Here is a 12,246-nt window from a genome sequence, read left to right on the forward strand (position 1 = left end):
CATGGGGTGGAATAATGATCAACAGCTGCACCACCTCTTCATGTTTTTGATTCTTTAACTACACAGAAGTACCAAGAACAGATCATTAAATCTTATGTGCAACTTTTTAGATATGAGGATAGTCCAGATTTTTTTCTTCTGAATGACAATGCCACTGCCCATAAAGCTCAAGCAGTGGACAAGTATCTAAAAACTGAAACTATCCAGCTGCCATGGCCAGAATAATCACGACTTAAATCTGATAAAACATGTGTGGAACACTTGGACATTATCAACTATATGCTGAAAGCTATAGCTTTGATCAGTGAGCTAAAGTCTACTCTTGTGGAAGAATAGGATGTGTGGCCACAGAATCATATACTGAGCATGGTTCCTGTTGTCAGGTCTGTTTAGCCATTAGAAAGGATCATATGCCATACTTATGTTACATGAATATTATTTTGAGTACATTGTGTTGACTTTTATAATGTGATCCTTTTTTGGTAATTCTTATACACTCCTGTGTAATGTTTGTTATACCTGTTCAATGCTTTGCAGTCTCTCCTAATTTCATTGTTAATCTATTATACACCATCACTATATCAAATTTTGTCCTGCATCATAGTAGACTACACAAGACTACATTTTCTAAATGTTTAGTTTTGTAGATCAGTGTAAAAATTCAGCTTTTGTAGTGCTCATGCTTCTTTCTTGAAGTCAAAATGAGCTCCATCAATTTTTCCTGTTTATTCTGTCTTAAGTAAGTGCCATTAATCCCCCCCCACCAACACACACACATACATAAATATTGGATATTAATGAGTTGCTACCATGTTACTAACATCACTGTATGTAAAATAAGGTACATCCTCAACACTGTAATAAATCATAAATTTTCTTAAACTTTAAGTTACCATTTCATTAATTTTTTGCTTTTCATAAATACCACGTGCTACTTAAATCCTCAATAGAATAGACAAATCTAGCTAAATATTTTAATAATTTAATTTAGTGATACTGAATAAGACTGCAGTATGCAGCTACAGAATACTGTAAAAGATTTAATGAGCTAGTGGGGATGTTGAAAATAGGGGATTTAAATTTTTATTTTATTTATTTATTTTTTGTTGTGATTTATGAAATTTTTTAAACACTTACCCTTGCAGCTGAACGACACATATTAGAAGCAAACTTTCCAGAAACTCTTGTCTCAAGAATGTGACTGGATACAAAGGAGTGAAGCTTCCTCAATGCAGCCTTCATTTAATACAAAATAAAAAAAAAAAAAGATATTATTTATTTATCCTAATTTAATACAACAACATGAAGTACATGACACACAATAATAAGCAGGTGGTATGATACTGCTTTTCCCACCTGCGAGCCAGCTAAATGTTTCAGGTTACACTTATATGTAATGCCTTCCAGCTGGCGTACCAGCTGGAAGGTACACCAGCTGGAAAAGAATTGGCGCTTCCCAGAAAATGATGGAAGCGGCAATCATGTGATATGTGGATTTTTATCAATTTTGAAAGGAATATAAAATACAGAAAAATCCTGTAGTGCTACCTGCATTCATTTCTTTCAAAGAAAAGTTATGAAGCCTGTTGGTGAAAGCTTTTGAGGGAGCTCGCAAGCTAAAGCAAGAAAAGGTAAATAAATAGCTCTAGAGAAACCAACTCATTGTATCCACTTATAATGCTTATACTTTATACCCTCTTGAAATGTGGAAAGTTTCATGAACTTTTCACTGGAACAGTCAGCAGACTTTGATGTAGTCTGAATCCAAGAACACAGGAGAGAACTGATTTTTAATGGAATGTAGTCATATCAAACTATAAAAAATGGACTTTCACCAATATATCAGCAGATATATCTGCTAGTGGAGAAGTCAGAGTTCTAATCGATCACAGGATCTAGTTACACTGCATCTATCTCCAGTCTCTGATAGAATAATGACTATAATTTAAACTAAAATCCAAAAGCAACCCTGCACCTATGCATGCATTAAGATATCTAACAAAAACTCCAAGAATGCTTCCATCAACTCTTAGACTATCTCTGCACTGTCCTAACGTACCATATTTCATAAGCAGATTGTAATACATAAATCGGATCATTGTTTCAGAAAAAAAATTAAAAAGTAAATAAAATAAAAATAAACATTTTGCACATGACACAACATTACAAATGAAAATTACATCTTCTAATAGACAATTTAAAGAACAAATTTCCACACAAACCTGGAAGAAAATAGACCTGGGAACATTCAAATGAAACAAAACAAATAACATTTTAATCAATGGATAATGGTGAGATCAGCTCAAAATTGCAGACCATACAATATTGAAGTACTAAACTCTGACTACAGAATGTCAAGTACACATATAATTTATATGTCTTTAGTGCTTTTAAACTTAAAATAGAACAGCAAATAAATATCACTGGAATGACCCAACTCTTCCTAACATTTTGAAAGTTTATTTTTCACTTGGTTAGACTATAATAATATATATAATATATGATAGTTTCAGGCGCAAACTTTGTTTGCTCACACTTGAATAAAGGATTAAACTAAATTTATTATAGTCCAACCAAGTGAAAAATAAACTTTCAACATCTTTATCTAAATCCAGAGTAATTTAATAAAAAGTGACACACTGTTTGGCAACTCCTATAGGTAGAGATGACCTTGCTAATGCTTCTGTCTGGTATCTCCACTTGGGCCTGGCTCCCACTGAAGAGACCTCAATAGGGATCGAAACTGGTCTGGGTGGTGGCCCTTCTCTTGATGCATAACATTATACATATCCGCTAGGAGATGTGTTTTGCATTATGGGAGATACTGAGATAGGAGTGATGTTATCTTACTCCACCTTTGCAACGAGTTGCCCGGTGTTGTACCACCTTACCCCAGTCCTGAAGATACTTTCAGGTGCAAACTTTGTTTGCTCACACTTGGATAAAGGATTAAACTAAATTTATTATTATCTTCCTAACATTAAAACTCAGTGTAAACAAGCAATACAAATTAAACTAACAAAAAACCTGAAGAACCATCTTAGAGCTTCACTTATAGTGCACAATCCACCCAAAAGCAGAAAAAACTTTTTTTGGTCATCAAGACTTTATCTGAAAGAAAATAAGTGATACAAACTATTGAAGAATTAATAAAGAAACATAATGATATTAAACAGAAATACAGAAAACACAGGATGTATGATCTACATAACCACTAAATGAACCAAATGATCAAGTATTATATAAGGCCTTTCAAAATAACAAAAATAGCCACATCCAGACTATCTGTCAGAAATTAGAATTATATCAGAACAAAGCATAAACGAGAAAAATGTACCTCCACCCATTTCTCCTGAACCAAAAAATGAAACACAAAATGCTAAGAATAAAAGGTAAAAAGAGCAAGATATTTAAAGACAAAAATGAAGAACTCTTAGTATGGAAGAACTACTTTGGAAAAACTGTTGAATGAATTCATCAGTCAACAACTTCACTAAAGATATTACATAGAATAAAAGCCAAAAGGCTATTTTTCTGGCAACCTTAATAATAATAAAGGGGATACAAATCCTTTGATGTTTATCTGCCAGTAAGCGAAACTCTAAGAACTAGGACTAAGATCTATGAGTTTCATACCGAAAAACTATCGGCAAATCCAAGTGTAAGTAACCACTTGGTAGTACAACACCAAGGGAACTCTTATCAAAGGTGGAGCAAGCTCCCTCACCATCCTTGATATTTTCTCATAATGTAAAAACACAGCCCCTAGGGGATGTAATACTGTAATTACATTATGAGGATTATGGAGTAAGCTCCCTCACTAGCCTTGATATTTTTTTTTCTTCTAATTTCTTTTTTTTTCTAAATTCTCTTTTTTTCTTCTAATCTTGCATACAGAATGAAGTTGGGTAGCCTTTTTGATGGCATTCTCTCAACATGTTCGTACCATTGAAGTTGTCTTCTTTTGATCTTTTCTATTAATGAGTCTGTATATTTTAGATCTTGTCTTACAGTTTCATTTGTTTTCTTTTCTGTCCATTTTATTTATTTTTCTGAGACATTTCATCTCGAAAGCCTCCAGTTTTTGTATCTCTGTCTTCTTGAGTGTCCAAGTTTCTGAAGCATATAGCACTGTGGGTATTATAATTGCATTATATAATTTTATTTTTAGAGGTTTAGAGATTTTATTATTTTTCCAGATTTTTCCTAGCTAATTTAATGATGATGACTATGCAGTCGATATTCTATGTTTAATAGTAGTCATGGTATCTAAGTGTTCTGTTATTAATGTTCCTAAATAGTTGAATTGTTTTACTTGTTCAATTGTTGATCCACTCAAGGAGAAGTTTATTTTTTCTTCGTTTTTTCCAATTACCAATATTTTTGTTTTGTCTGTATTTATGGTCATGTATTCTTTAGCTGTATTGCTTGGTTATTAGGTTCACCATCTTTTCTTTTGTGTCTGCTATTATTATAATGTAATCTGCATATTTTATGTAAGTAAGGTTATAACCATTTAGGTTGACCCCTTTTTCTCCTTCCAAGGCTTGGTTAACCATATCCTCTAGGTAGATGTTAAAAATGTATGGGGGAGATGGGACTTCCTTGGGCTACTCCTTTACTGATGTTTATTTTATCTGTTGTTACACTGTTGAATTTAATTATTGCTTCAGAGAGTGTATAATATTTTTCTAAGAAGTCTAGGGTATCTTCATTGATTTGTTTCTGTTTTAATATTCTTAATAAAGTTACTCTGTTTATTGAGTCGAATGGCTGTTTAAAATTTATAAAATAGTAATAGATATTTTTGTTATGTTCCCAATATAATTCTGCTAGTCTACGTATTACGAAGATCTGATCCAATGTGGAGCGATTCTTTCTGAAGCCTGCATGTTCTTCACTAAGAATGATCTCATATGTGCTCTTTATTCTGTTCTGTAATACTCTTGTAAATATTTTGTAAGCATGGCTGAGTAATGTGATTGGTCTGTAATTTTTACAATTTTTCTTATCACTTTTCTTGTAAATTGGTATGATAATTCCTGTTCTCCAATCTTCTGGTATTTCTCCTGATTTAATTATGTTGTTGAAAAGTGTGGTAAGGAATTTTAAAGTTGTTTGCTTTCCTTCTTTCCAGAGTTCTGATGGAATGTGGTCTATCCCTGGTGCTTTGTCAGATTTCATTTGCTTTAGAGCATTCTCCACTTCCAATGGAAGGATCATTAAGGCATCATGTCTTGTGTGGGGCTTTGTTATTAGGTAGTTATTGTTTCATTCTTAAAGGTTTCTTAGTAGTGTTCCATCCATATTGCTTTTATCACATTTGGATTACCTGTTTCCTTGCTGTGATGGTTGATCATTGTTAGAGGTAGTGGTGAAAAGTTTTTTATAATTTCTTTAATTATGTTAAGTAATGTTTTTGAGTTATGGTGTTTATATGCCCATTGCATCTTTTTTTTTTTTTTTTTTTTGCTTTTTTGTTTAGCCAGTTTTCTTTAGCCTGTCTACAGAGTTTATCAATTTCGTTTTTGAGTTGTTTGTATTTCTTCTTGTTCTCTTCTGAGGTTTGTCTTTTCATTTTTGTTTTTAGTTTTCTTTTTTCTTCACATTTTTCTAAAATATCAGATGTTATCCATTTATTATTGGTCTCTTATAAATTCCTAAAATTTCCTTTGCCGAGTTAATTAATATTTCTTTTCCTGTTTTCCAAAGGTTTTCGGTTTTTGAGTTTGACTGTTTCAATTTCTGCAAAGAAAACAACCTTGTCATCTCAAACACAATGTTTTACCATAGACCTAGTTTTAAATACACCTGGACCTCACCAGATAGAGAAATACAAAATTGTATAGATTATATCCTAATTAGAAATAAATGGAAAGCCTCATAAATGGAAAGAATAACATGTAAGAAAGTTTTAAAGCGAATAAAAGTTGAGCAGCTCTCAGATGTGAACTGTAGACTAAAATACACAAAGATTATTGAAGAAAAAATGAAAGTTTGAGAACAGGAATCAAACCTTGGAGATTCAGTGGCAAACTCTGAAGAAAACATTGATTGATTCTGCCAGAGAGGCACGTGGTGAGGTTGTGTGCAAGGATAAAAAAATCAGAACTCCCTGGTAGACACAGGAAGTTAAAGAGGCAGTGAAGGAAAAGAAGAAAGCATATCAAAAGTTCCTGGCAAATAAGTCAGCTTTTACTCTTACAGAATACAGAGACAAATGTAAGATAGCTAAACAGTGTGTAAAAATAGCTAAACAAAAGTCATGGGAGGACTTTGGTAAGAATACAGAAAATAAATATCAAGAAGGTGGCAAAATATTCTGGAGGTTGTTGAAGAAACTTAGGAATGGAGGGAAGAGTGCTTTAAAAAGAGTTAGAGATGATAAAGGCGACATGAAAACAGGAGAAAAAGATATCTTTGAAGTATGGAGTAATTACTTTGAAAAACTGCTAAATGAAACAAGCAGTGATGACAGCACAGTGATAAAAAACACCGACCAGGCATGCAGTCAGGAATACATATCCATACTTGAAGTAGAAAAAGCCATCAAAGGCTTGAAATGTGGAAAGGCAGCAGGAGTAGATGATATCTGACCAGAAATGCTGAAGTATGGTGGTATAAAAGTCTTACAGTGGCTGCACTGCATAGTTCAGAAAGCCTGGACAGAGGGACGAATTCCCGATGATTGGAGTAGAACTCTCACAGTACCCATATATAAAAAGGGAAATAAAACTGAATGTGAGAATTACAGAAGTATTTCCCTACTGAGTGTTCCTGGCAAGATCTATGCAAGTATACGTGAGAAACGGTTGAGAAGAATTGTGGAAGAAAAGCTTGGTGAAGAACAAGCTGGATTCAGGCCTAACAGAGGCTGTCAGGATCAGATCTTCACTTTACGACAAATAGTCGAGAAAGCATGGTAATATAACAAAGATCTGTACTTAAGCTTTATCGATTTGGAAAAGGCATATGATAAGGTGCCAAGAGAGAAGCTATTCAATACGCTGCAGTTATATGGTGTCAATCAATGGGGCATTATATCAAGCAATACTTTGTCTTTATTTGAGTTGTAAGTCAGCAGTTAGAATTGAAGGAAGTACAGGAAGATGGTTTAATGTTAAATCTGGTGTGAGACAAGGATGTACATTATCCCCTCTGCTATTCATTATCTATATGGATCACATTATGAAGGAAAGTGGTATTAAACCTGATATCAAAATTGGAGATGTTAATGTCAGCTCTTTGCTTTATGCGGATGATGTTATACTTCTAAATAAATCCGCTACAAGTCTGCAAGATTCTCTGACTAAATTGAATAGCTGTTGTAATAGATATGGTATGAAGGTCAGCAATAAAAAGACAAAGACAATGAAAATAAGCAGAATCATTGAAAATGTCAACTGTGTTGTGAATGGAGAACCTGTGGAACAAGTAAAACATTTCAGCTACTTAGGCACAATTTTTACTGAAGATGGTAAATTAAATATAGAAATAGACAACAGAATCAGCAAATCTGGTATGGTGGGAAGTCAATTTCATATGGAATAAGAAAGAAATTAGTCGGAACACTAAATTAGCTGTATACAAGACAGTGTTCAAACCAGTTTTAACTTATAGATCTGAGAGCTAGGTCAGAAGTAAAACACTTGACCAAAGACTAGAGACCACAGATATGAGAGTCCTGAGAAAGATTAGAGGCGTGAACAGATGGCATCAATGGCAATATCATATTAAAAATGAGGATATTAGGAAAGAACTTGCCATTGTCAGCATCCAGGAATGCATTAGCAGAGCTAATCTCAGGTGGTATGGTCACCTAAATAGAATGGGAGAGGAAAGATTAGCAAAACAAGTGTTCTCTGCCAGGTTTTCCTCTGGGTCGTTTTCCTGCCAAGCAGGAAAACGACCCAGAGGAAGACCAAGATATAGGTGGATTGATACGGTACAATGTGCCTTAGACGATAGAAATATAAGATCTGATAATGTTGGAGTCTTGACAAGTAACAGACTGATTTGGAGGAAAATTGTAGATAGAAAGTTAGTAATGATGTAATTTTTTCATGTAGTACTGTCATATCCTGTACACCCCTTGAGGGTACATGGCAGGAATTTGATGATGATGATGATGATGGGGTCTCAATCAAAAACATAACTGTTTGAGTCCTATTTATTTCTTCAATTTTCTTAATGTAGTCTAATCTTATTTAGTTATTTTTTAACTTTTCCACGTGTAGTTTATCAATTCTATTTCTTTTATAGTTGACTTTGAATTTTATCTGTATTGTTGCAGAGAGGAGTTCGTGGTTTGTATCCAGCTCTAGGCTTTTGAGTGTTCTTACGTTTTTGACTGAGGTTTTCCATTTATTTCTAATTAGGATATAATCTATACAATTTCATATTTCTCTATCTGGTGAGGTCCAGGTGCATTTAAAACTAGGTCTATGGTAAAACATTGTGTTTGAGATGACAATGTTGTTTTCTTTGCAGAAATTGAGCATAGTTTCTCCCCTTTCATTTTCGGTTCCAATTCCAAATTTCCCCATTACATCTTTTAGCTCTTCTCTGAAAGTACCGACCTTAGCGTTGAAATTTCTGATTATAAATAAGATGTCCCTGGAGTTGGTATTATCTATTTCTTTTTCAAGATCATTATAGAATAGTTCAATGTCGTCTTCATTGTGACTTGCGTCTGGTGCATAAATCTGAATAACCCTTATGTGTAGTCCTTATGTAATTGAAAAGAATGTTGCACGTTTTTGGTAGACTGACACAGTTAGCAGAATCCCACATTTAAGATCTGACAATACTGGAATCCCCACATATAATTTTGGAAGAAATCTTGAAGAAAATTTGCTGACAGGAAGGTATTAATATTCTGTACACCCCCCCCCCCCCTTATGGTACCTAGCAGAATTTGATGATAAACTAATAAGAGCTTTTTTAATTATTTTTTATATTCAAATCCATATACAAGTAAAAGCAATTACTTATTCATTTTACAGATTATCCTCGAACATTTATTCATGTGCGTGTGTGTGTGTGTGTGTGTGTGTGTGTGTGTGTGTGTGTGTGTGTGTGTGTGTGAGTGGTTATTTTCAGATTTTATAGCATAGCTTATCTTTTGATAGTGTACACACTTACTTACACACACATATTTATAGACATACACAACAGATACCTGGTGCAATTGAGTTAAACCGATTTAGATAATCAATTTCTTTCAATTTTGTGTGAAGTATTCAAAGAATACTCTACTGCATTTCTTAATCAGTCACTGCATTTAATGTATCTGTTCAAATAACAAACTTTTCACTTTAAAAAACTGTTGCATTTCCAGTATCATACTGTAATATAATACTGATTTCAGAGACATTTTAAAAAAAAATGCATCTTAAAACTGAAAAAACATGGTAATGAGCTAAGTATGGTGATGAAGCAGTGCTTTTGTAATGACTAGGCTTAAAAGTTATTTTTAATGCAGTTTTTTAATTGAAGAATATTAATTTACATATACCTATGTAAAAATTTTGAAGTGAAGAAAAATTTTGAACAAAAGACTTGATCAAAGTTGGTTGGTATGCAATTAAAAGTGGTAAGCACAAGATAGCGATGACAGAGTGTAGAAAGTACATCTCTTTCACCCCAGTAATTTCTTGGTTTAAAGCAGTAATATAAGATGAGTATTTGTAGATATTAATGAATTGTGTTTTGACACAGTAGTAAGAAAGAGATCTTCAGTATCCCAAACAACTCATAAATTGCAATATGTACTCAGTCCAAAATCATGCACCTTCTTCTCAAAGCTGAATATCAACACCACATATAGCTTTAAAATTCCATCATCATCATCATCATCATCAAATTCCTGCCATGTACTCTCAAGGGGTGTACAGGATATGACAGTACTACATGAAAAAATTACATCATTACTAACTTCCTATCTACAATTTTCCTCCAAATCAGTCTGTTACTTGTCAAGACTCCAACATTATCAGATCTTATATTTCTATCGTCTAAGGCACTTTGTACCATATCAATCCACCTATATCTTGGTCTTCCTCTGGGTCGTTTTCCTGCCAACCTGGCAGAGAACACTTGTTTTGCTAATCTTTCCTCTCCCATTCTATTTAAGTGACCATACCACCTGAGATTAGCTCTGCAAACGCAGGTGGTATGGTCACTTAAATAGCCATTGATGCCATCTGTTCACGCCTCTAATCTTTCTCAGGACTCTCATATCTGTGGTCTCTAGTCTTTGGTCAAGTGTTTTACTTCTGACCGAGCTCTCAGATCCATAAGTTAAAACTGGTTTGAACACTGTCTTGTATACAGCTAATTTAGTGTTCCGACTAATTTCTTTCTTATTCCATATGAATTTATTCAATTGACTTCCCACCATACCAGATTTGCTGATTCTGTTGTCTATTTCTATATTTAATTTACCATCTTCAGTAAAAATCGTGCCTAAGTAGCTGAAATGTTCAAATGCTTTAAAATTCCAATATATCCAAAACATTTATAAAACCATAAAATGAATACTCAAATTACAGAATTGTTTTCACCAATAACAACAAACTACAAAATTTACTAAAACATAGAACCACAATAACTCAGACTGACATGCTATTATGCCATAATGTAGCTTATAGGTTTAAATATCAGTCAGAATGCAATACCTGTTATATTGGTTCTACTATACATTCTATTTAGTCTCACTTAATTGAACATTATTATGATAGTAATATTCCCATACCTGACTATCTACTTTCTGCCCAAGAAACACCACAAACAAAAACATACAAAACAGAAACAATAAAAATTCCATTGCTGGAATATCCTTGCAATGGGATTTTACCCTGAAATAAAAAAAGGTGATATTATTGATTTCCAAGAAAATGAATCTAAATTATATTGTTCTGAATTACAACCCAAAAGAATCACCTCTTCATGACAATAAATAAAATAAATTATTCCCCTAAACAGCCAAAAGGCTATAACCCCCCATCACTGCTCAAACCAGCCTAATTCCCAAATGCACTCAAACTAACCAAACTCCTCCTAACAAGTTTCACAAATGTGGCTAGTTCATAGTTAGTTTTCAGCTTTTTTCATTTGATGACATTTTAACATAAAGGCCACCACTCATCATGTTTGTTGCTGGCTTACTATGTATATGACAGGTTTTTATTTTCAGTTTTTTTTTTCAAATCCAAAATTTGTATAATTCTTCTTATCAGTGTTAATCTTTTTTTCATCATTGATTATTAATATTTTCAGTTATCTGAATGTATTGTCAGCACATCCTGTGCTGACCACTTTTAAATGCATACCATCTCGACTCATAAGTTTTTTTGTCAAGTTTTTACCATCTTTACCTTCAAAATAATTTTAGGAACATCATGATTTTTTTCAGAAAATTTAAATGTAATAAAACGTTATATTTTAAAAAATTATACTTTTTTTTTTAATTGGATAGCTGATTCTTTGGATACCTGAACTCCACTTCAGTTATGCTTATATCAATTAATCACAATTCAACTATGGCTATGTGCACGTGCATGTATCCAAAAAAAAGAAGAAAACAGAAACATTCATATAATCAACATTTAAATGGTTTCTTAATTCATGCTTCACAAACCTCATATATCTTGGGTGAGCACTGTGTGAGAATTCCATTAAAAGTAGAAGAAAGTCCAAGTTCCAGTATATTTTCTTCAACATTTAAACGTTCCATCTCTCGATCTAGGCGAGTTGGATGTTCCAAACTACTGTTTTCTATTACCACAAAACACCTATTTAAAAAGTTCAAGGGAGAAAAAAAAACCACATATAAAATAAGTGGCAACTGTAATCATATTATCTACTATAAATAAGAGAACAGCAAACTGAGGATATGATTTTCCAAAGAAATAAATTTTATTTAATACAGAGTATTAAATAAAATTTAATACAGGCTCTGTATTAAATTTTATTTAGTGCAGAGCCTGTAGTTTGGTTTGGTTTATTTAGATGTATGGCCAAAGCAACTCAGGCTATGAGACCAGTATATTATGTATGTTAATTGCATGTGTTCTAATGGCCAGTTTGCCTGTTCTGAGGGATTCAAGATTCACATAATCAACACAGAAAATATTGTGAATGGGAAAAGAAGTGGAACTAGTAGAAGGATTAGAAAAGTATAACATTAATATAATTGGTATTACTGAAAGTAAGAACTTTTGACTGTGTTCAGCACGTGAAACT

At 33.2% G+C, this 12,246-nt stretch overlaps 1 protein-coding gene across 1 annotated transcript in view; it reads right to left on the bottom strand.

The window, feature by feature from the left end:
• LOC150097399 (proteasome activator complex subunit 4-like) overlaps positions 1-12,246 on the bottom strand; it is a 646,748-nt gene that overhangs the window by 434,663 nt on the left and 199,839 nt on the right. The window contains exons 15-16 of the mRNA XM_090407543.1: positions 11,642-11,795; positions 1,138-1,236 (exon numbers count right to left, since the gene is read on the bottom strand). Coding sequence (XP_090263669.1) covers positions 1,138-1,236; positions 11,642-11,795 — 253 coding nt within the window. The remainder of the gene's footprint in view (positions 1-1,137; positions 1,237-11,641; positions 11,796-12,246) is intronic.

This window comes from Typopeltis vanoorti, chromosome 17, assembly GCF_054136105.1.
Source record: "Typopeltis vanoorti isolate ZY-2024b chromosome 17, IOZ_Tvanoo_1.0, whole genome shotgun sequence".
NCBI lineage: Eukaryota > Metazoa > Arthropoda > Arachnida > Uropygi > Thelyphonidae > Typopeltis > Typopeltis vanoorti.